This window comes from Phalacrocorax carbo, chromosome 7 (genome assembly GCF_963921805.1).
Source record: "Phalacrocorax carbo chromosome 7, bPhaCar2.1, whole genome shotgun sequence".
Classification (NCBI taxonomy): Eukaryota; Metazoa; Chordata; class Aves; order Suliformes; family Phalacrocoracidae; genus Phalacrocorax; species Phalacrocorax carbo.
Window position 1 is genome coordinate 23,899,156 of NC_087519.1, and position 25,468 is coordinate 23,924,623.

The following is a 25,468-nucleotide window of genomic DNA, read 5'->3' on the forward strand; positions in this document are numbered from 1 at the left end:
TTACGTGAGAGCACATCCTCTGCAAGTGGAAGCTAGGCCCATCCAGGGAAAATCAGAAAAATAAAATCAGAGGGAAGTGTAAAAAAATTACAGTAATGTAGGAAAAACCCAAGCTCAACATATGATCAAGGCACAGAAAGTACAGAGAAGGTCTTTGCTTCAGAGAGACTTCCTTGTGTGGTGGGGAGTCAAGGCTGTGGAAATCCCTGGCATGGGAAACAGCATATGCTAAAAGTCTACATAGGTTTAAAAAGCAACCATAAATTCGAGGAAGAAAAATCCAAACACTATTAGACAAAGCTGGAGCCCTATAATAGGGAAATTAGAGAATGTGGCAGAAAAAAGAAATTAAAAGTAATTTAAAATACCTCTGGCTTGTCCTGTGATATTCTGCTCATATTTGCTGTAGGCTACTGTCACACAGAGGCTACTGAGCTCGTGGGCTTTTGGACACATTTATGATTTAGTAAATATCAATGTAAACAGTATTTCGGGTTTTAATTAGAAAAGCTCTATGCTTCTTACACAATTTCCTAGATTTTAAGACTTTATATCACCTTTTTGAAATCTGTCATTCTACACTTAAGTAACTTTCCCTCCATCAAAGGTTTCTCTGTTTTACAAATGGACTTTCATGGGTATTTCCCATATCAGTCAAACCTCACTAACCGGAGTGTCCAGGTCCAGATAATTTCCCAGTATCATTATGATGTTATTCTGACCAAATCTCTTCCAAAACTTGTATGAGGCTAAAAGAATTTGCCCAGATCAGTAAGTCCAAGTCAGGGTTACACAACAAATATGATGGCGACATTTGATCTAACAAAGAAATGACAAATTTTCTATAAGCTTAAGGTATGTTTACTTACCTGCACTTCCAAGTTGTTTATAAAACCTGTATTCTAAATGAAGCTGTGGTGCACGTGACTTTATTGGTTCCTAAAACAGAAAAAAATTTGGTTAAAATCAGTTTGACATAATGCTTCAAGTTTCAAGATAAAACACCCTAGACTGAAAGTCTAACAACAGACTTCACCATTAGAAGTCATTTAAATAAGTAGAGAACAAAAAGCAATAAGACACTGGGGGAGAAATAACTTCCTCATTTAAATACAAAGTTCATTCATGGCAGTGAAATTCAAGAATCATTCAAAGCTCCTGGGTCGTTGAAGAATGTCCCTGGACATTGGCAGGAGGAAAGTCAAAGCTGCAAAAGACCAAGTCTCAGGTTCAGTTTGTGGACTGTGGTTGCCCACAATATTGTTGTTGGTCACTAGCCTATTTTTGAAAAATGTTGAGTCATATATCTGTGTTTTAAGGCAGAACACAGCAGTATAAATCTACAATCTTGCTTGCAGTAAGTGCTACAGTATAGCCAGATATCTGGTAAAAACACAAAACTTTTCCCCCTTCACTAGCACGTGTTAGTCAAACACCTCAAAGCACTCAAGAATATTTTATTTTTGTACACAGAATAAAAAAAAGATCAGTTTGCAATGCACCCAAAACATTACATTTCTCAACTATTACTCATCTGCATTTTATGCACAAAACTTAATGGCTCCAATCCATAAAGGCATTAACATGCAAGATTATAAAGCTTCTAAATATACAAAGTTAACATGTAGAGGATTAAGAGACTTGAGTAATTAAATTTTCAATAAAACCATGCATTTGGGATAGGCAGTAATGTGGATTCACCTACTGCCCAGACTACTTTGAAATGAAAGTTAATACTGGCCTCAATTTTCCTTTGGATTGTTGCTTATTTTCTCACATTTCAGATAAGAGAAGAACCCACTGTCCAGAAGTTTGCCTCTAAAGGAGTCCCCTAAGACCAACATGAAAAAGAGTCCTGTATGTTTCACATCAGCTCCTATAAGTTCAAGCAAGAGCATCCAAAACAGGCTGAACATAGACAAGAATGAGCCAACATCTTCAGTATGGTGGAACAACTCTTCTGTCTGCATGTGAGGACACAAAGGCTTCAGCTGATTCAGTTCTCTTTTTTTCACTTGTGGTCTGTACTGCAAGACTAACCTCCGCACTTAGCATGAACTCCACATTAAAGACTTCCCTTTAAGTGAGAAGAATGATTTTTGCAGGAATTCAGGAAGTTTGACCTCCAGCCAAGCTGTTCATCACCAGCTCAAGTCATCCCCCCTGTTTGCCAGCAAGGGGAAAAAAACGCTTCTGGTTGCTTCTCAACTTCCTGATATTTAAAAGCTTCAAAAGTCAAATATAACCAACTACTTAGAAAACAATGGTGAAAAATATTCTCAAGGCAAAACTGCGCCTGTCCTGAAGGCAAATACAAAGCAAGGCAAAAACAAGTTTGTTATATAAGTTGCATTTAAATTAAGGTAATCGTTGATGGTGGCTTGAGGGAGAGTTTATAGACACCTGCATGGCAAAGGGATTTAGGGCAACAGGAAGTCAGCCTGTACAGGGAATATTTTATTTGTCCAGATAAATAGGCCCAAACCACTTCTGCATCAGAGCTGCTGGAGCCTGAGCTCTGGACACTTGCCAGAGTCGTGGCAGCTTCTAAGAAGTTCATACCAGAACAGATGGTTGTCCTGTAGGCCAAGGGCTTAAGGAAGCTGGCAGATGTTGTGTTTGTAGCAAAAATAACTGAATTGCTGCTGCCTAATGTACAAAACCCAGAACTTGAACCAAGGGCATCATGATCACTATGAAAGGGTACAGCTTTGTACCTGCGCTCAAACTACATCTGTATTTTAATGCGCTCGTTTCATGCCAGGAAGAAATTCCTACTATGTGCGATTCAGCATTAAAAACCTTCAGAAGATTAAACCAGTAAATACAGCCAAGGCATTTCAGAATACAAAGTCCTCTGTGAACTTGTAACCAAATAACGTTCAGCTGAAGAGCAGGACGAGGAGCTATACGGTGACACCACACAAGTCAGACCACAGTCACTATGCTCCATCGCCAGCAATTTTCCATGATGCAGCACAATCCCCACCCCTAAAGAGAAACCATGAAATATTAGCGCTGAATTTCACATCACTTTCTGATCAGTCCTTTGGCATCCGTCACACAATTCTCTAATTTTCCAGCTTTAACATCACGACAGGAGGCACAAATAGCTGAGACAGCAGGGTTGCAGTTGCACAAGACTATCTCACACAGCTAGTCGGACTTGGAGCAGAGTTTTGACTTGGTTCAACAATGCAGATAAAAGAAAATATTGCCTTCAAGTACACGGAAAGCAGCTACTCTACCACTAGTCAGCAAATTATTCAAAGGATAAAGAAAGTGACAGTTAAGTACACACATAAGAGCAGCATATTCGCTACTGAGGAGGCTGAGTAATTCTTACTCCTTGGGGAATATGGTCTAAGATTAGGAGACCAGAAAGCACCCATCTCTTCTACCGTTCCCTCACTAATCGTCTCAAAAATGGAGCAGGTATGTGAATGCCTGGATGGCCACTGGATGGCAATTCCAGTCCTTCAAATGTGAAGAACCAAAGATTTTGAAGCAAATAGAACTGGAGTGTGTTGCAGAGTAACTGCTTTAACACTCAGCTTCTCTTTTTTTTTTTTTTTTGGGGGGTGGGGGGGTGAGGGGGTGGGGTGGGTAGAATGCCACTGGAAAAAATAAGATTAAGGTAACAATAAAGGTGATGCCATTTGGCTCTGCCATACTGTTATTGAAAGGTTTCAGGTTACTGGGAGGTGTCGCTGCAGGCACTGTTTCGAGAGAAACGAGCATCCTTTGGACTAATACAGCTTTGTTTTTCCTGTATTATCACTTCCTTACACCTTCCAATGCTATAACTTTGTGGGATTATCTTTGAAAGCAAATTAGATGTGTCATTGATTCAATAAAACACCTTGTCTGTGTCCAGAGCTCATTTTCTATTGTCAGACCTGCCTAAAAAGTGAGCTACTCAACAAGCACCAGTCCTCCTTCCTGATGTGGATCCATATCAAGGATGACCTAAGCTCCACTGCAGGTCTTTATTTTAGGGAGTATCTTCTGACATTTGCCAATAGGCTTGAAAACAAGTCCCTCCTGCAAATCCCTAATTATTTTTCATCTACTATACGTCATATAAGGGGAATGCTAGAGATAAAAATCTGTGGCACTTGGACGTGATCAGAACTAATGTGCAAAGTCCATCATGATCTTCTGTAATCTGAATTACTCCTGTCATTTTGCCAGACAACATCGGTTGGGCAAACAGGCTACTAATATCAAATTAGCATTAGAACTTTAACTTCAGGTTCAGGTTTGGATCTGTGATTAAAAAGCATACAGATAAGAAAAGAGCACATCATCTGAAGACATAAAATTTTAAAACCCCAAGAGACTAATGAAAGTCTTAGTTTACAGATAAGAAAAGTTAAGGCATAAACACTAACTACTGGGCTAAGCTTTTATAAATCCAGCAGTGCTACAAGTTAGAGAGTTTTGCCATCCCCATGTCTCCTACTTCAAACCACCATTGACCACAGTGCCTTCATGCCCTGAAGCAGTCTTCAGAAGACGACTTTCTACCTGGACTCTCGCTGGTCCAGGTATGAGAAACATGGAAGTTGTCATTGTGTGCACCTGGGGAGGGCTACATCAACTGCAGGGCAGAAAATAACCACATAACTGGTGCTGAGGCTTGTAATAGTGGGTGACAAGAGAGCTGTGGACGAAACTGCTTGCACAAGTTCTGAAGCTCAATACTGTTGAGGATCGTTTTTTTTAACACAACTCCTGCAATGCTTTGGTAAGCCAATTTGATCCATTTTTACCATCCTATGACAAAAAAGGAGAAAATTATGCTGAAGATGCTGTGGTTTTATACCCTTGGCCACCCAAATCAGCTAGAGGAAAGACACACCTTTGCTGAATTTGATCTTGTTTTCCCTGCTGCATCTACGGTCTCTCAGCATCGTATCAGACTGAGTTGTGCTATTCTCCCCCAAGGGAATTTTAACCATTGAAAAACCCTCTTTCCTGACTCTTGACTCCAAAAACGTGGAGCAGCAGGCTGCACAGTGCCCCGCTCCTAACCAAACACTCTGACAACAGCCCATCTAGAGAGAGGTAAGGGTCTGGAGAATCGATGGAGTCCTGAACAGAAAGGCTCAACCTGGGGAATGGGAAGAGGTGGCAAACCAGCAACTACTCCCATTCACTGGGACCTGGCAGTCAGCTTAGAAAGGGGGACAATGCTCTCACTGGTATAAGACAGCTACAGACCATTTAGGTACCAAAAGCATTCAGCAGGGGGAGGGATGGGTTCTTCCCTCATTTTTAGTGTTCTCAAGAATTTATCTTATACAAGTTATTCTAGCTGAGGGCGAGCGCAGCATTAAGCCCAAAATGAGACAGTTGTTTTTGTCTGAATTTTTAACATTAAGTACAAGTCATTTAAGAACACCTAAAGCTTCTACTTACCAGTTTGATCGCTACATATTCATTGGTGTAGAGATTTTTACCTGCCAAGAAAAAAGAAAAAAATCTTTTAGTTCCTTATCCAACATGTGCAGCTAGAAACAAAATGCAGAAGAGTGTTACTGATAGCAAAGAGCTGTCTTTTCTCAATTCCCTGCTCAAGTTCATGCCTTTAACAACGTGTAAGCCTCAAAATAAGTTGCAGCAGTTCACCAGGGCAGGCAAACACTATCTTCCATTCAGCATAAGGTAAACATGTTTTATGGCAGCTCTTATGTTCAATGCAAGTGTTCGATGAGCTACCCCAGACACATCAGGTTTTATTATCTACATCGTGCCAAAAAAAAGCCTGGGGAACAAAAAAGTGAAGAATGAGAACATAATTTCTTTCAGAAATGTCTTGAATTTGCTATACACTTAACAATTTTATTCTATGATCCTATGGCAGTTTCACTAGCTTAATCATGCATCAAAACAACTACTGCAAGGAGGCATAGGAAAATAACCTTTGTACCAACACACAGCTTTTATTTCTTTCTCAAACAGGCAGGCACCATGTGTAAAATGCCTTCTGTATGCCAGTGGCACAAAGACAACCCTCGTAATCTAACAAGGCCAATAACTCTCAGCTGCAATACGATACCAGTGACGTTAAGAAATACGCTAAAAGAACAAAACCCATTCTCAGGACCCCAAAGCACAGAGCAGTGCTTAGTCTGATACTAGCTCTGGCAAGCACGAAGGGCAAGAGCACAGTACGAGTATAATCAGGCAGACATGAAGCCAGCTGCCAGTATATTGCGGCTCCATAACTCTGAGCCAGAGCGTGCTACAGCTGGAACGGAACCTGTCTGGTGTTTGAATCAAGCCCTTGGCCTCCTTAGTGATCTGTGGCAGATACACAGCTACATGTGTCAAGGAACATCTCTGTGTGTGTTCTGAAGCTGCCAGTTATCATATCATTCAACGTCCTCCAGTTCCTCTGCTATGTGATTTGAACAATCATTCCCCTTTCACCTTCTCCATGTTGCTCATGACTGACAGCAAAGTCTCCTGGGAGATATACCACCAGGGAAGGATGCTTAGGCGGTCCTTGTACCTGATCTGTCCCATCATCCTGACATCTCTGCTACCTTTCTGACCTCCTCTAGTTCCACTGTGCCCTTTGAGAAGGGCAGCCTCCACTGCACAAAGTTCCCCATGGTTTTATACAGGGAAGAGTTGACCTTCTTTGCTCATCATTGCTAGCACTGCTGCAGCACAAGTCATGCTTTCATTGAGTGACTGTGTGGCTCCAAAATTCAATAGCAATCTATACTGGAAGTTACCAATGCGTGTTTGTAGCACCAGCTTTGCCCAGCTCTATTACACACTCACTTTCCAGTTCCTCAGAACAGACCAGCTATTGGGAAAGTCCAAGACAGGGAGTGACACACTTCAGAGCAGGTAGGAGTTGGGGCAGCTCTAACATCTATGTGACACTATCAAAAAAACACGCCATGTCACCCCTTGCATGCAGCAACAGCATTTGAAGACTCAATAAAAATTAAAGATGTTATGAGCATGAGAGAAGACAGTCATCTTTAAATCCTGAAATATTTATCAGGGGAAATTCCCCATTTATTTATTTTGCTTTATAACAGCTTCATATTTTCTGAATTCAACTTCTTTTGATACCATCCCCACTGTTTAACACGGGGCAGGCATTTAAATGCAAGGTTAAATATCCTTAGAGGAAGTGTTTTATGCAAACAAATGTGTAAGATGAGCCCCAGCATTAACTGTTGCAACACTGGGTTATTTGAATCTATTTCTTTAGATCTTTCAATAAAAGCTATTCTGTCTAGGCTGGAAACAAGGCATAGAAAGTAAGTTTTGCAGTTGCATCAGGAACACTCAGACATTGGAAAGTTGCATCAAAGCACTGAAAGAGCTGGAAGGCCAAATCAGCTGAAAAGCAGGTGGCAGGATAAACTGCTTCAGCCTTTGAGACAGATAAGGGCTCCAGCCTGATGCCATCTGATGGCTGGTGGGGGAAGAACATGCAGGGACATTAAAAGAAGGCAGCGTAAATATACTTAAATTATCTGTTCCTTATTAGCTACCAGCAAACGAATCATATCAGCAGCTCCAGATGTAGGTCACCCACTGACACTTCCTCCTCCTCTTGATAGGGACTGAACTCCTATCAAGACACGCAATTTGAGGACACTGAGCCAGACTAAGAGAAGCTCTGGCCCAAATACATGAGAGAGATGCTTTAAGCAGCAAAAAAACCAAGGAGGGAGGCATGGGAATGCCATTGCTACAGGTCCCACAACCTCCATCACAGCCTTGGAGATGCACCATTTCAAGGTAGTATTGAGGCTCAACATGCAGGGATGTAAGGGAGTGATGACCACAGACTTTCTAGCAACACTTGTGCTCTCCCATTGACATAAGATAACAACATTGGGGAAACAGTGCTCTTCCACACTCATTTCAAGGCAGAGAAGAAAATTGCCAACAGCCTCCATGCATGTGGAGCCATAATCCAGCCTACTATAGTCTGGTTCACAAGGCTGAGGACTAGACAGAAGATAGTTTGGTAATGAAATTCCTCAGTTAAAACACTGGGATTAGCAAAACACTGGCCTGAGATGTCAGGCCAGCAGCCAAAGGTAAATGAACTAATTAATCCTCCAGTTCGTCGCCTTCAAAGCACACACTATGGGGAGTCTCTGAACATAAGGAGGTGCAAATGGGTCCAGCTTCTGCACTCCCCAGCCCTTCCCAAAGATGCAGCACGAGATGCTTGCTTTGCCAGCAAATCCCCAAAATCTCTCTATTGGCTTGCTCCAGAATGAGATCTGCCCCTTGGTTTTGCTATCACACCATCCAAGGTGTAATGGCTTCTTCCTCCTCCCCTGAAGCAGCACTGGGATTAAAACGGAAGACTAAAGGCAGTACTTCTCACAGGAGAAAGTAAATCTGCACAGTAGAATAAGCCATGAATAGAAGCTGCATCCTATTTTAGTAAGACAAATGATCTGTAACAGAGCTCAGATGATATAACTGTGTTAACAAAAGCCTTTCAAGTTCAGGCAAAGCTTTTGATGGAGCAGCGATTAAGTTCATGCCTCAGTTTTGGGTAGTTCCACTGACAATTATGAACTACATATTCTAAATGAGAAGTGATGCATTAAGTCACTGGCATTCACGTGGGAAACCTAAGAGAGTGGATTTCTCAAGCCCTGGCAGTAAGATATGGCGAATATACGGACAGATTGTAGACCGATTGAAAAGCCCAAAGTGAACAATCTCTCGTGCGCACCATTCCCACAGGTCAAAGTTAAAAGTCACAAGTACAAAACTCTCATGAACAACATGAATCAAAAGTGCTTTGACCTTTCTGTCTAGCTTGTTGTTATATGGACAATACATTCTGATGACAGGTCAGGGCTGGGTAACGGAGCAAATACCCAACTGGTCATCCTGAAGACCACGCAGAGATCATCCCAACCAGCATAGCATCTGCAGAGAGACCAGATCCCATGGGTAGCTGAAACATGAGTTCACATCGATTTTGTAGTGCCAGATTTGCTGTCCCTTCTAGAGCCCGTGCCTCCAAATAACAGTTCCTAGAGTGGATCCTACACCAGATCTATTCTTACCTGTGCCCTCCACGCCTAGCATTATTCTAGCCCTATATTCACATGATGATTTTGTTATTTGAGAAAGAGACAAAACCAACCCCAATATCAGATGCTATTACGATATTTTAAATTTTTAAAAACTGTTTTATTTGTTTTAAAGCAAAGCTCCTGGCCTCAAACAGAACTGCAGAAGTCAGCAGATCCTGCTTTTGAAGGGGACACCTTCTCAGATCTGATGGACCTGCTTTGACTTGGCAATGTACAAATAAGCAGCTTTTCTTCTAGTTTGGGGCTTGCGCTGAATCTTCATGAGACCTCTGCGTGAATCATGCTGACATCTAACTTCTGGATACTACACAATTTCTTTGCACATGAAAACACAGGCTCCTCCAAAAACCGCTTTGGTGCATTTGCCTATCAAAGCAGGATACAAGCAACACACGATATCTAGCTCACCTAACATTTCTTTCCCCTCCAAAGAGAGAGGAAAGCTGCATTAATCATAATTTATAAATGATAATCGAAAGCTCTGTTTTGAAAATGCCAGATAACGTTTGCATTAGAGCAAAAAGATTTGGGCTCCAGTCTACAGCTCTGCATTAAAAGAGGCCCCTGGTCTACCAAGAACTTAACACTTATTTTAGAAAACCCTCCAACCTACCGCAACTGGAATAATTTTGCATTAGTACCTATTTAATTGCTTTACTAAATAAGGGTGCCAAACACTGGGAAAAATGAGACATTAGAAGAGGCTTATTTTACCCCTAGCATGGTTCATGGTTCAGGATTTCAGGTATATACAAGAAATACCCACTGGGTAAGTCCACAAGTCAATACAGGGATGTATTTTGCAGGCTCAGCTGGCAATATCTTTTCTATGGTGAAGTTTAAAGCCATGGCTTATCGTGGTACCAATTCTAAGAAGTTAAATCTCATTTTTCCTGAGCAGTGAGCACCTATTTACATCATAGGATTTTACAGCCCAATGAGCCTGTTCTCAGGCTGTTTTACATAACGCCGGTTCTCCTATCAGCTTATGGTAGAGATACAGGACATGCTATAAAACTTCAGGCATGCTCCAGCTCCCTAGGCAGCACGAGAATTAGCTTGGCAGACAACTGGGAGCTGCATGACAGGGCTTGGCATTGCACTAAAAGCAATGAATCCCTGTAAGCGTGCAGAGTCCAGCACAGGGACAGCAAACAATATACCCTCTCTTTGCTGGCACAGTACTCCTGCTAGTAGGATGAGCCACTTCAGAAACCAAAGCTCTTACATACCACTTAATCTGCAGCCTGTCCAAAGAAAGAGCATCCAGTCAATCCTGTCTTATCTTATTACTCTGGGCCAGACACTAAGTTTTGCATTCATCTTCCTATTTCAGCTTGTCTGCGTGCTGGAATCCAACCGTGCTGCTCCTACATGCTTCAAAAAAAATAACATCCCTGGGGCTATATGTATTTGCAGCAAGAAAAATCAACCTTAAGCAGCGAGCTTGATATTCGCAGAAAATAGCTTCTGTACATACATGCCATCTCCTCCCTGAACAATCCGTCCTCTGTCCAGCACTGGAGGGCAATGCAAGAGCGGCTTAGAATGAAAACACAACACCTGGAAAAAGCAATTCTTCGGGGAATTGGAAAAATATATTTTCCCCTTATTTATCAGTGTGTGACTTCATTCCTGTCTGACTAAAAGCATTCATTGGCGCTTAACTTCTCCAAACCCATGTTAAAAAAAAAAGCAAAAAGTAGAGGGCATGCCATTTATCTCTGCAGGCCAACACTGTTATCAGAGACTTGTTTGCTCCTATTTCAGACTCACTGCTTCTCCTGCCCCCCAGCACAGTTCAGTGATAATTAGCATCACATCTGTGCAACAGAAATATCTGATACTTGAGGAAACAGGGGTTCTTAAAGCTATAGTGAATAGCAAAAAGCAACAGAATTTTTTAAAAGAGCGATAATATAGCTTCTGTAAGGACCTTACACCTAATTGCTGTTATCAGTCCATATGGCCTGTTGCCCAAATACAGCATGCTACTTAACCAGTATTAGCAAAACATTTACCAGTGTATTGAGAGAAAAAAACCAAAAGGCCACTTAGTTAACAGGCTTTACTTTTTCCAGAGTTAAAACTTAATTTCTCTTTAAACCAACTTTTTCAGAAGTGAAGTCTCTTGTGTTGCATCCATGCTTTGAAACAATACCTTAGTCAGAAATCCTATACTGTTAAAACTGAAAAACATGAAAAAGAGCATCCATGGAAACAGGATCAACATTTGGGCACCAGCTGAATAAACACCCGGAGCCATCTACCTGGAGGAATCCATTACAGCTGCTGAACCCCAAAGCAGAGTGTGGATTACAAAGTGATTCAACATCTTCATGGGGATCCTGCTATTGTGACTTTTGCTATTGCAGGGGGAGCTTTGAAAATGCAATACGGCTATTCAACTTATGTTACTGTAAGGAATCCAAACTCATCTTCAGCTGCCAATTATGGTCATGTTTGTGGAGGTGGGAGTTTTTGTACCTGCCCTTGATTTCTCTCCACCTTTGAAGCATTATCTCTGTTCCTGCAAATCAATAAAACTTCTCTGATGTAATGCTGAAACTAAACTTTCCATTCACTGAGACAGATCATAAGCAAGCTGGTTAATCTTCACACCATGGAGAAGTGGCACATCATACAGATGCAATAACCAAACCATAGAATGAAAGATTACATAGATTAGTCTAAGATCACATAGACTCCGAGCAGGAATCTACAAAGATACTATCAGTAGTTATGTGTTATAACCCTTTGGTTACCTGAAGCAATTTCCTGATTTATCATCCCTTGTGCCTGATGCACAAATGATTTTGACTGCCATTCTAAATAAATAGCATTCACCCAAAATTCGGTATGTATGTCAGCCAATCTTTCCTGAGCACTCTCAAGTTCACTACCACAGCAATCCAATTCATTCAGCAGAAAAGTGCAACTATTTTAAGTTAGTCAGCAACAAGACCATCACAAGGTGCTGCTTCTGATCTACAGCAGCTACCCCAAAACCATACACTGGGAACTCAGGGGCATGTAATTAAACACATGGGCTGCTTCTCCCGCCTCATCTAAAAAACAACCATCATTTGTTCAGGATGGCTTAAGAGCCCAGTGCACTGCAGCACAGTGCATTTGGCTCTTAAACCATCCTAAACAAATGATGCATTAGCATAGCCATCTGTTTGGGCGACCAGCTGCAAGACATGTGGTTAGAAGGCCAACAGACCACGAAAAATCACGGGCTGCTGGGCTGGTTCAGCAGCTCAGAGGCAGCAGACAGATGGCCAATCAGTACACCCCACTCTTCACCAGTGAGTCAAACACATGGGACAGGTGAGGGAGTGGGCAATGGGGCTGAAACTAGGGCACCAGGATTAGTGAAGGACATGGAAGGAAATGTGGCCAAGTTCTGGGAAAGTGTCTCACCCAGTACTTTAATATGGTGCCCTAGCTTAGGAATAAGAAATTGAGAGCAAGATTTAGCAACCCAGGCAGTTAAGATTTTTTTTACCTTATGCAAGACATGAGCACAGAGCAGCCTTCATTGTTGGGGTTGTGCAAAATTTGCATCTTTGGCCTCTCCAGTGTATTCACTTTGACTTTATGCAAATAAAAATAATGCTAACAGTTACATTTTCTGAGTCAGAAGCTTCAGGTACAGCAGCTCGACACTTCGGCAAAAAGCCAAGCACACGCATTTCTCAAGCCAGGATAAGGTTTTATGTATTTAGCATTTCACCACTGGAATATTAATGTGGGTAAAGCAGGCCACTAAAATGGTTACTTCTTACCTAGTCTGAGTTCTCCAAAGTTCCCACACCCAATCTTCTTGCCCACTCTGAAGTTGGGTCCCACCATAAGAACGCCAGAAGATGCCGACGAGCTTGGTCGAGAACCATGCCCGCTCCTTCCTGGCATTCCTTTCGTCGTTCGTTGTCTTTCATCCTTTTCCCTATTAGGATGGTCCATGATCTTAGTGAAATATCTCTGCCAGCAAGCTGGCAGAAAGGAATTGGAGTATGCGCTCTTCTCCTTGGAGTAGAAATATATATCCAAAAGTATCTGAGTCAGGCTCCAAGAGACTCATGGATACGCATGGAGTTCTTCTGGCACCGTATCTAGTTTCCTAATGCATCTTGATAATGTACCAAGCGGTCAATTATGTTCTTGAGAACTCAGTAAAGGCAGGTTGGTTTTGGCTTCTTACCTGTAGAAAAGAAAAAGGATATATGAAATAAAAATCATTATTTTAAAATACCAAGCAAGAAATGTACAACAGGACCGACGTCCAGAACCTTCTGGAAATTAACAGCTATACGGGAACTTAATTTTCTTAACAATTTTCTGATAAAAAGTCCTGACACCAAAGAGATAGGTGCTGCCCACCTACTGCTTGCTACCAGAGTTACTAGGACTCACACCACATACACTAACAAAAGCAACTTCAGTTACACCAGCACATCAGGTGGAAACCGCAAGGAGATCATGTCCCATCTTTAAAGAAACTGTGAAGTGCAAAGTTTGTTTTCTTCTCACTTCATACATTTATAAAGTATTACACAACAGCCAGACAAAAAAAAATAGTGGCAAGTGAAAGGTGCCAAGAGAAGAAAATATTGAAGCACCTAGGAAGTCAAATTCTCCTTTATTTTAAATCTTTTAAAGTTGACCTCAGGTATATTTGCTAATTGAAACTGTTTTCAGTTTGGTCAATGGAGATGACCAAAATTAGTAGCCAAAGCAAGTTTTAAAAACTTAAAAAAGATTTTTAAAAAGCTAGAAATTTCCTGAAAGCTGTATCAACATACAGTTCACGTTACTAGTGTGATTTAGTTGCCAGGAAAAAAAAAAACAACCAAAAGATGTTTTGGAAAAACAGATGTTCTAATGGAATTGGGTGAGGGACTCAAGGGCCAAGACCTTCTCCAGCAGCCTGTATTCACGACTGGCAAACAAAAGCCTAACAGTTCTCGCAGAGAAACTGCAGTACACCTTCCTCCTGTGTGTCCAAACTTGTCACCACCATAACCTCAAGGGCAGGAAACTCTGGACTACTCCAGCAGTGCACTGGAGCATCTCACGAGCATCAGACTGCTAACTCTGTCAAAAGAGGACAAGAAATAGATGCTTCTCAACCCATGCAGGCCAAGTGGTTCCTCTGTGCCCAAGGACCGGCCTAAAGACGACAGGCAGGAGCTGTACAGACCCAGGAGGTCCTGCTCTGCAAGCGCAGTTCAGGGAGCGCAGGGAAGGTTGACATCTCACCAGGAGACCTTTCCTAGGACATGAACTCACACTGGATTGTCAGTGCAGCCAGACAATTCAGCTTGGCCCCACTGTGGTCAGAAGAAATTTCTACCGCTCTGACATGAAACTTGAAGCCTCTGTAACAGACCATTGCGACTGATGGGACAACCCAGAGGTACCAGTGGTGGTGGGTGAGCTTCCCCTCACTTCCCTAGCAATCAGAACGAAGGGAAAAACTGCAGCATGCTTTGTCTGTACGGACGCTGCATCAGGAGCTGGTATTAGGCAGCAGATGTAGACACTCTGGAGATGCTTGTGGTGCAGTTCTTCAGCAAGAACTAGAATAAGCATGCCTGGAGCTATCCCCCACATCCCAGGGCTATACGCACTGGATTGTACTCCTTTAGGAGACACCGTTGCATTCATGATTTTCCAGATGTGAATGGAAGAGTGCCTGAATAATTTTAGAAACGAGGTTTGTGTCCTACTTCAGCTGCAGGCATCCATGCAGATGTTTCATGTAAGTTACAAATGCCTCCAAAGTCAGCAGAGAAGTGCTAAATGAAATCACCTAAACAATAGTCAATGTAGGAGGACATCATCAATCGAATGCTATCAGATACGCCCAGAAACACAACTATATTCATAAGGGTTCAAAAGTTACCAAGGCAGTTGGCTCAGTCCTCTACATTCGTAGAGGATTTAGCATGGGTTTCTTCTGTTTATTTCATGAGGCGATGAAGCTAACCTACTTACTGCCAGTTACCCAAAAATAAAAGCCAAGAATTATTACCCATCCATAAAACAGTGGCACAGAACTAAAAGCATTACCCCTTTTGAAATATGAGTATGCTTTCCCTAGCCTTCATCTGTGGTATACTTTTATTACTGGAAATTTTTATCTAAGGCGTCTGTATACAAGGCAGAAGTCATTCACACTAGATCCAGAAAATGCAGGTAGCTACCAGTTGGAAATTCCAGTTTCTGAATATTGAGCTAGTCTTTAGCACAACTCTGACCTTTGCTATACATTTCCATTTGCAGGTCTGTGTGTTTGCACAAAAGAGGGCACAGTTCTCCCCAGCTTGGGCTTCCTCCCTAGATCTTTCTTTTTTAAATACTTCTGCAAAAAAGCGAATATTAAATACAGAGAATGCACAGCTTTAATACTTTGAGTTAATACAGGGAGTTTGCAGGACTCTGAACAGGCTTCTTTGTAGGAAGGATGCTGTGTCCTTTTCATAGTGTATTAGAAAGAACTTGAGGAACGAATAATAGCATAAACAAACATCCATAAACGTGAATGGATTCTTCATGCAACATAATCCCACAAAACCACCCATCTTGAACAGTTTATATTGATGTTTTGAACCTAGCTCAGGTTGCACAGGTTACAACCCACAGGATATTTCATCTAGCCTGTGACTCAGCAACCCTCTTTGCTAGAGTGAAAAAGCAGATTAGTTCCCATTGTTGCTCTGCACAAAAGTGGATCTCTGCAGAAAACATTTGCAGCAAATCCAGGTGGTCTGAAAATTCTCAGAAGACCTGACAACAACTGTATCACATCCATATTACCAGTTTGACCATACCGGCCCAGAAGCTGCAGCATCAAGCTCCCAACATGGTACTAGGCAATGTGTGAAACGCCATTTGTGATTAAGCACCACTGGCCTAGCCAGAGATAGAAAAGCTGGAGATGTTCACATACAAGAAATTAGACATTTAATATTACCAAGATTTACTTGTACCTCAAACTAATTTAAGACATAATACTTTAAATTGAATATGGATAAGCAGGAAGCATCCGTTACAGACAAACAGGATGAACTGGTTTTTCACCACCAACATCTCAGCATACTTTCAGCTGCAGCATTCATTTTGAGGGGGTGAGTTAGCGCTGTCAGAGCTGTTTGCATAGACGCAAGCACAGTTGTATTTGCTTTGTTGAACCAGCTTGCAGAAACAATGACGATGCTCTATCAGATATCAGAAAAGAGCTTTGTTTGGACCCCACCCCAACCTGTCCTGGGAGGAGAGACTTGCTTCAAAACAAACAATGTAAAAAGAGGACAGTCATTGAAAATAAGGAATATTATTGCTAAACAGAAATCAACTGTGAGGATGATGATGGAGTGCTTCTAGGGTTGGGTCAGTAAGAAAGATGAGCAGAACAGAGGAATGATGTGAATAAAAGCAGCACTTTGGAAAACAGATTTGATTCTACCAAAGCTAGAGAGAAGGATTTGTTTTCCCTGGAGACCAAGGTCATTATTTTCATCCAGGTTGGATAATCCATGGGCAACAACTACAGGCCTCACAAAAGGGTAACAGAAAGAAGTCTCCAAGCAAGAGCACAAACCCTGCCCAGTTTATGCTTGGAAAAAAACAACATACAGCATTGTGTGAGACATGAGGGGCAGCATGACTCTGTAGACCAAGGAGATACTACTATGAAGGACTACATGGAAGAGGGGCTAAAAACCCTGAAAGAAAGGCAAAATCTGCATGATGGAGACTGATTACAACACAGGAAAGAAGAATGATACAATTTTTATAAAGTTGCAAACAGATTTTTTTTCCTTCCTCATTCGGCTAGCAGTTACATGGCCAGTAGAGAGCATAAGAAAAGTCAATATAAGCTTAAACCACCAGAAAGGGTTTCTAAACAACCCTGATGAACATGAGGTAGACTGGGAAGAGACAGGCTGTTTAAGAATGCACTACAATGTTTTCCTGCATGATGCCAGAAGCCATTTAACCTTCCTTCTGCCATAAAGTCCTACCAGCTCTTGGCCTGCAGAGTAGATGGATCCAGATAGTGAAGTTGTTTTGCAGCAGAACCTAATGCCTAGGTGCAGATCTTTTCAAAGTTGTTTGGCTACCTGTTGGCACAAGATAGCATCATTATAGAAACGTGTTTTACCAGCTATGATAAAACAGGGCTGAAAGTCACCAAAAAGTAAAGGCATACAATTTAACATGTTTCTAATGGTTGGTATGAGTTGGCCTAGATTTTCAGCGATTGCAGGGCAGGCCATGCTCTGTCAGTGCTCAGTGACACAAGTACATTATTCCCCTAAGGGCTGCTCAAGCCTCTTGCGAGCACATGCCCTCCTGAGACTAAAGACTGAACTAGGCTCAAGCCCCGTATACCAAGTTTCAGATCCGACATCAGAAATATACTGCTTCATCTGACACTTACACCATTTTGCTTAGTGCATCTCAGATGGGACAAGCACCTCCATTTTAGAGAACAAGTCTTATGAGGAACAGCTGAGGGAACTGGGGTTGTTTAGCCTGGAGAAGAGGAGGCTGAGGGGAGACCTTATCGCTCTCTGCAACTACCTGAAAGGAGGTTGTAGCGAGGTGGGGGTCGGTCTCTTCTCCCTAGTAACAAGCAATAGGATGAGAGGAAATGGCCTCAGGCTGCGCCAGGGGAAGTTTAGGTTCGATATTAGGAAAAACTTCACCAAAAGGGTTGTCAGGCATTGGAACAGGCTGCCCAGGGAGATGGTAGAGTCTCCATCCCTGGAGGTATTTAAAAGAAGGGTAGATGTGGTGCTTGAGGATATGGTTTAGTGGTGGACTTGGCAGTGATAGGTTAGTGGCTGGACTCGATCTTAAGGGTCTTTTCCAACCTTAATGATTCTATGATTCCATTTGTCTCAGGCAGATTAAGCACAGAGCTCCACCACATGTTTTCTGGCTAGTGAAATAAGATGTTGATGGCTATAAGCTCCATCCTGCCCCATTTCCCATCTGTATAAGGTCTCCCTAGGGAGAAGGATGGAAAGGTCACACCTGACAGTCTGCAAACACTAAACATCCTCTCTCTCAGCAGAAAGCCTCCTGCAAACAGGAATTCAGATCAGCAATGAATGAGCAAACCAAGCGTTTGATAACCTCTTTATTACGGTCAATCCAACGGGCAGATCCCAGCTGTCAGTACAATCACACAAAGATCTTTCACTATTGTTTCTACATACTAAAAAGCAACTGTAATAAATATGGCATCAAATATGGCTTTTGAGGACTAACAAAGCATTTGGCTTTGGAAGAGGAGTGGCAAAAGAATGAAGACTACACTGTAATTTGAAGTCAGTCACTTTAATATTTAAAGACTACTCAGAATGCCAGGGCTATTTCCTGCCATGGTTCAAACTTTTTCATAACGATTTTCCTTCCTACCTTTCCACCCACTCAGCAAGATTGCTCTTGAAAGGTACTTGCATTTAAACAAAGCTGCATGAAGACACTTCCCTAACAGTGACTCAGTCCAATTCCAGTATTCATTTCACTACAATGTAGTTGGAGACACGGGAACAGTTATTTAATGAAAGAAAATTACTTAAAGCAGTTAGCTAAAAAAACCAAACCACAACCTTGTATCCTCCACACTTCAAAACACTTCGGACCTGAAATCTAAATCACAACCTCACCTCCATCAATAGAACTGCAGCACTAGAGCTACAAACCAGCTTCTAGGCAGTGTTGAAGGCAGCTGCTGTTCATGTTGTGATCCATAACACAGTCCAGCATTAAGGAAGGTTTATCACTTACTGAACACTCGTTATGGCACAGAGACATTGCTCAGGGACATCCAGTTTACTCAATTAAGTCCTTAAGTTTGAAAGCAGCAGTAGTAAAGGACAACACAAACAAGAGACTGGCGTGAAGAAGCCAGAGCAATCCTTATTCCTACCCTTCAAAGAAAAACCTTGCTTCCCTTGCACTGAAAATTTCATTGAGATACTCTGGAGAACAAGAGCTGCTAGTCTTGTTTTGTGGCACAATTTCAGAAAATCTGTCCAAACTGAAATTACAAATCAAATCAAGCATACCTGAACCAGGTCTGGGTGCATTTCTGATTCACGAAGGAGTAAAAACATGCTAGAAATCAAACTGCAAATGCTTGTTGGATGGATCACCACCTTAACAAGCAGAAGTGGTTCATTCCTACAATTCCTCTTTCCTTCTTTTAAGTAGACACCTTCAAGAAAGCCCCATTTTCTTTTGAGATGGTTGATCTCATCCCACTCTCTACAGAAACAAAAACTCAATTTCTCAAAGCAGCTCCAAGATCGTTGCTTTAGGACACAGCACATGCCTTCTCACTGCATTTTCCAACTTCCACCCCAGGTGCTCATGTAATACTTTTGGTAAGTCTCTTGATCTGGGGAGTGCTTTTCAGACAAGATCTACTACTTCTCACATGACTTCAAAGACTATAAATTCCTCCAGGGCTCTCAACTGACATGTTATAAGCATACAGATGTGAGAGCACCAGCTCCTATCCTCATTCTGCATAAAAAGTAGAGCCTTCAGCAGCAGCAAACTTCGCTTGCTTTGCCACAGATTGGGACAAACAGTTCACCCTCTGCAAAAGGTATAACAGCCAGGATGCAGGTAATATGGAATATTTTAAAACCAGGACATGTGACCTGTTCACTCACGTTCTCAGCCTACACTGTTAAGAAGAACAAGCTCGCTTTGTGTCCTCTGCTTCACTGCACACTAACAGCTTCCTAGGCATCAATACTCTTCCTATATCAAAATGTGATTAATAAACCTTTCACTTACAACTTTGCTCTCTTCTACATGGATACATACCTCCGTTGGCTTCAGGCCCCTTCATGCCTTCTCATGTCACCTCATCATCTCTTCCCTTCCATGATGTTTCCCTTCTTGTTCTGGTTCTGCCCAATGCTACTTTCCAACTGGCCCCAACAAACATTTCTTTTCCAAAGCCACCCCATTACTCATCTCTGGTAAAGTTGCTGTTCTACTAATGAGAAAATAACAGAGTTACGAGATCTGCCCTGTTCCTAAGGAGAAAAATTAACAGATAACCAAATATCCTATCTTTGTCTGACTTGGAAGAGGATCCTGCTCTGGTGTTTGGCTATCTACACATGCTAGTCAGAAGGGAGGATGCAGAGGCTGAATGCTTTATCCACTCAGCCATGAGAAATACACTTCTATTTTTCCCTTCCTTTTTCTTTCCCACTCAAGAGCTTTCTGGTTACCTAGAGGGTCTTCTACTAGGAGACACTTCCCCAGCAAGCCTCCTATTATGGGAATGTATTTTGACTACCTGCCTGTATCCCAAGAGCACCTCCTCACAGAGGAGATCAGCATTCATCTGTGCTTTCCCAAACAGCACTAGACTGAGGACACCGAAACCGAGTCAATGTTGTGCAAAACAACAGAAAAACTGAAAAAGTAGGTCAAAATCCTCTGTTGCAGTTTAAAGCTGATAATGGCATTGACAAAGCTGGCTGCAGACCATGGCAAGCAGGTGCACATCACACCAGATGTCCCACACTGGGGAGGTTCTTTCTAACCCTGAAGAATACAGATGCCTTTTAAACATTACGAGTTGCTTCTGTTGAATCATTTGACCCAAGAATTTAATCTTCAGCTTGTGCAGTTCATTTTGTTCAGCTCTTCAGAGGCATTAAAAACACTGTACAAGATGAGACATACAAACAGTATTTAAGTTTAAATTGCTGGGAAGGGAGAAGGATGGACAACTGCGGATGACTACACTCATTTGTTACTCATGAATGCATGGGACTGTCAAGTTGGCATCCTACAGTTACACAGTTTTTACAGGAAGGGATGAACCCAAATGGACTCATACCATTTTCCATCCTAGGGAAGTGAACTTCCATGAATTCTTTTCCTCGAAGACCTTGTGAACCTGCTAAAACACATTTAGTTGAGGATTATACAATTAATGTGCTGGCAAGTTACTTTTCCTAATAGGTCTCGGCTGATTGTTTCACCAAGAGCGATCCAAGCACTCATTCTGTAAGTTCATCCCTGAACTTTGTTCTAAATACCCTCTACACGAGCTCAGCATGAAATCCAGGAATGTTAGGGAGGGAAATAGTAATTTAGTTTGTAATTTAGTTCTTCCATAAGAAGAGTCTCAAAACAAAAAATAGACCATTTTTCAGGGAAATGGTTTGTGTGATGCAAGCTAGATTCATTGACTTTTCTTCCCCGCTCGAGTTCAAGCCAAACATATGCCAGCAGCCATGTCTGCGTATTCTTATAGGTTTAACAAAGCACTACCATCTGCCAGAAAAAGAGGGTTAGTGCTCCTTTTGAGGAGTTACACTATGCTGGAACAGCTAAATGAACAGTTGAGCACTTAAATAAAATGAAAAAATCTCCTAATAAAACCTGAGCTCTGCATATTTTAATTTTTTTTTTTTAGTCTAGGGAAAGAAAAGACTGAAGAGCAACTGCCAGATCAGCTTCCCTCTATCTTCTGAGGCTTGCTGCAGAAGTCAGACACACATCCCTCTGCAGTAAAAGCCTGACAGAGTGCCAAATCCCCATTTGTCAGCAGCAAACACCTCCAAACAGCACAGGTGTTCAGCCCACACACAGCTGTCTGCACACCACCAGCCCCAATGCTGCATCCTCAGCAGCCCCAAGGAGTCCTGCATCCCCTGCTGCACCGCTGTCCCGGGAGGGAACAATCACATAGACAAAGTTCTTAAGATTAAACTCTTGATATTGCAGTAACTGATCGCAGCTTTAAAATGCAGTGCTTGAAAGACTTCTCAACAACTGGCAGAATGCATGACATTTAGGATACCATCTCTGCTTGCAAAAATAGGCTGCGTAAGACCATGTAAGATCAGGTTCCAGCAGAAGTAGATACTTCTGAGGACACTACAGAGAAAATGAGAAAAAAACAGGGTAGCAAAGGGTCTGCAAGAGACGCAGGGCAGGATGAGAAGCCTGCAGATATTCTCTTCTCTGATATCCAGGCACCACATACACCCATTGTTTTGTTGTGGTTTTTTTTCCATCTTAAAATACCAGGTTGCTTAACAGCAAAAAGAGAGCCTCAGATATACCTACACCACCCCCTTCCTTTCAGGCAACAGGTTTGAAGAAGGGGACAAAGCCTACCAGAGAAGAGATGACTTCTAGACAACCACACGCATCTTCAAGGAATAACCCAGATCAGGCAGTTTCAAGTGCTTCCATGGTGGTTGATGGATGTAGTTTGCAGTTACTGGTATCAGCAATGAGCAAAGTCCTCGACAACACCACCACTGCAGCTTGGACTCTGGAGGAGGCTTAGATCACTGGAAGCAACACCACTTTTGCAGGTTTATAGCGTTATTTAACACAGATGCACCTCAACAGTCTACAACTGTTTTATCCGCACACTGCTTGGCAAGGAAAAGAAGCCTGGAGGATGAATTGCAGACAGGCTCAGAGAGCTTGAAAAGACTGGTAAGCTTGGTGGTTAAACACCAAAAATCCCCCTTTGCACTATCCAAACCATGAAGTGTTTTTTTTCTGCTTTCAGAAAGGAATGCAAGTATCAAGTTCAGAGCCAACACAGCTTTCACAGTGTGTGTGTGTAAGGTGGGGGAAAAAACTTTTACTAGTAGAAAAGTCCTGGTGAACTTGAACAGACAAGGTCAAAGAACACCAAAGACCCCTTGATAGCAAGGGGTGGGTAGAAGCTGTGTTAGTGAAACCCAGCTCGACCTGACAGGCGGCTCTGACTAACTCAAAGAGGTGCTGAGAAGCATTTGGCCATGGGTCAGGATGAACACAAGCACTCATCAGGTTCCTATTTCCTCCATGGAAGAACACATTCATATCAAGTGCCACCCAGTAGCAATAAAAACAATATCATTACAAAAGAGCTTGAGAGGAGAGCTCCAGGACCCCAAACTCAGCTTCTGACTGCCTGATGGGAACAGGTTGCCTCTCCTCTGCCCCATCAATACCCAGGATGCCTCAAAAAGCTGGGTACAAACAACCGGAACAGTTTGTTGGTTGCCTCAGATCACAAGGACACCAAACCTCTGCTAAGGCTCATATCAGCTCCTAAAAAGAGCTTCATAGATGGCTGGTCAGATTCAGGACCTCAGCCCCTACAACCAGGTTAAGTAGAGACCTAGGATGATGCTTACTAGTGGTAAGAAGCAGCAGTGCACTGTCTCCTTAGTATTAGTCAGCATGTACATAATACTACATCCAGAAAATAGCTGCAAAGATCAGAAGACTGCATGTGCTGTGTCCTGTCAGTGTAAAATATCATGGTGATGCTGCTGAGCATTTGCACCCAATGGGTCAGGAGACAGGGGAAAGCTGGTCTGGCCTCTCGCAGCACTGAGACCTAAATAGGGCTGTAAAGGCTCTCTCAGTGTCCAAGCATCCACTACATGAAGCAACAAAGCCTTAGAGAAAATATCAGGTCCACACAAACAGAATGAAGTTATGAAGGTGCATCAGCAATAAGTGCCTTCAGAAGGGGTGCTTTATATAAGTACCTAATTCAGTGCAAGGATTTAGGCACTGAGCTGCAAGGATTCAGGCACTGAGTACCAACGGATACCACAAATCAGGCAAGATTCATCCCAGCTTAGGTGTGTCCCCTAAAGATGAATACCAGCAGTCAGCCAAAGCAAATTTGGCTATGAGAGACTACATGCTTTCATGCCCTACTGTAGGGCAATATTCAGCATCACAGACACGGAAGAAGTTGTTCTTCACCACTGCACAGCCTCACATGAAGAGAGGACAAAGAAATCTGTAAGGGGACATGACCAAAACCAAACCAGTTTACCAACAGGTGGGTAAAAGTCACAAGTATACTCTGTGCAGCCTCTGCAGCTAAACTCTTAAGACCTGGAATGGCAGGCAAAGCCCATAAGCCCTACACAAAATGGGGATGCAGACATCCCTGCCAAGTTCATATCGCTCCATCCCACAGACTCTCACCGTTGCCCAACAGACTTGACTTGGCCCCTGTCTCCAGGTTGCTCATCACCAGAGCTGGTTAATCAACTGGAAACACAGTGATGTAAGAGATGGTGAGCTGGAATATCAGCATCCCTTAAAAAAATGTAAATAGGAATGGTGATGCCAAAAGGAGAGACAAGTAGTATATTAAGAGGCAACATAAGAAAACTTAATACTTGATGATTTAATGTATGTGTCTTCGTCTTAATGCCTGAACTTCACCTTCTCCTTACTTGAAGATACTGCCTTTTCCAGCAGTCACAGGATACAGAGGACCAGACCATGCTGTCACTTCATATAATTAGAAATTTGGCAGGAATTCAACTGACATTACCTAAATATTTTGCATGCAACTAAAGTATGTCTCAAAGAGGAAACTATTTACTTGAGACCTATATACAGTGAGAAATCTCCCCCAGCCTTTAACGTGCTGTTTATTTGGAGACAAATTGCTGCCAAACAGGGATGACAAACCTTGCAACTATGTGCAGAGGTTAAAGAGCACAAGGTAGCTGAAAACATAAGAACCAAGACTCCTGGATAGTAAATCCTGCTTGTTTGGGCTCAATAAATATGTTGCTTCAGCCTAAGCAAATAAATCTCAAAGCTTCTACCAAAAAGGGGCAGCAGCTACCAGCACCCTGGATTCCCTGCCATCACCTCATTCTCTCCCACCCCACTATTTTTTGTAGGGCACGGTTTTTACTGACAGCTCACTTCTGTTAAAAACTGACAGAGCTTAATATTAAAGGTACTGTTACTCTCCAAGCCTGAAACCTGCTGCAATGATTTGTCTTCCCTTCCCATTATGGGATTATGAAAACTCCATGAAGTCAGCACTGCAGCTGTGCTACAGACCCAAAACAAGCTGGCAAAAACCCCCCACCTATCCTACAGGGTAGCATCCTTATGGCATATAAAGAACACCCTTTTTCTTTCCCTTTGAGATTTAAGATTCCCCTTTTTCAGAGCTCCCAAACATGTATCCTTATGAAGCAGTCCAGCTGTCAGAAGGGATTCATCCAGACGGCATCTTTCAATCCCATAGGCTAAGAATTACATGCGGACCAAGCAAAACACCTGCTGGAGAAGTACAGCCCCCTTGCAGGCGAGTCAAAAGATGGTTAAGAGCTCTGTGATAGTTTTGTGAACTAACCCCATCTCTTACCTTTTTTTAAAAAAATTATTTTATTTTTAAACAAAGCAAAGGTCTCTCCTTTTGCTGGCAGTTATGAGCTGCCTCCTCCCTGGTGCAAGGTACAGACTTGGTTACTGGTTTAATTCCATGCCCGCAAGTGGCAAAACAGGCTACACCCACACAAACATCG

General features: G+C 42.3%; 2 protein-coding genes across 3 annotated transcripts in view; both read right to left on the reverse strand.

Moving 5' to 3' along the window:
- Positions 1–13,073, reverse strand: part of CSNK1G1 (casein kinase 1 gamma 1) — a 65,752-nt gene extending 52,679 nt beyond the window's left edge. For both annotated transcript variants that reach the window (XM_064456938.1, XM_064456937.1), the window contains exons 1-3: positions 12,896–13,073; positions 5,425–5,465; positions 870–939 (exon numbers count right to left, since the gene is read on the reverse strand). In XM_064456938.1, coding sequence (XP_064313008.1) covers positions 870–939; positions 5,425–5,465; positions 12,896–13,073 — 289 coding nt within the window. The remainder of the gene's footprint in view (positions 1–869; positions 940–5,424; positions 5,466–12,895) is intronic.
- Positions 13,074–13,180: 107 nt separating this feature from the next.
- Positions 13,181–25,468, reverse strand: part of PCLAF (PCNA clamp associated factor) — a 55,468-nt gene continuing 43,180 nt past the window's right edge. Inside the window, exon 5 of the mRNA XM_064456949.1 lies at positions 13,181–13,311. The gene's annotated coding sequence lies outside the window, so the exon portion shown is untranslated. The remainder of the gene's footprint in view (positions 13,312–25,468) is intronic.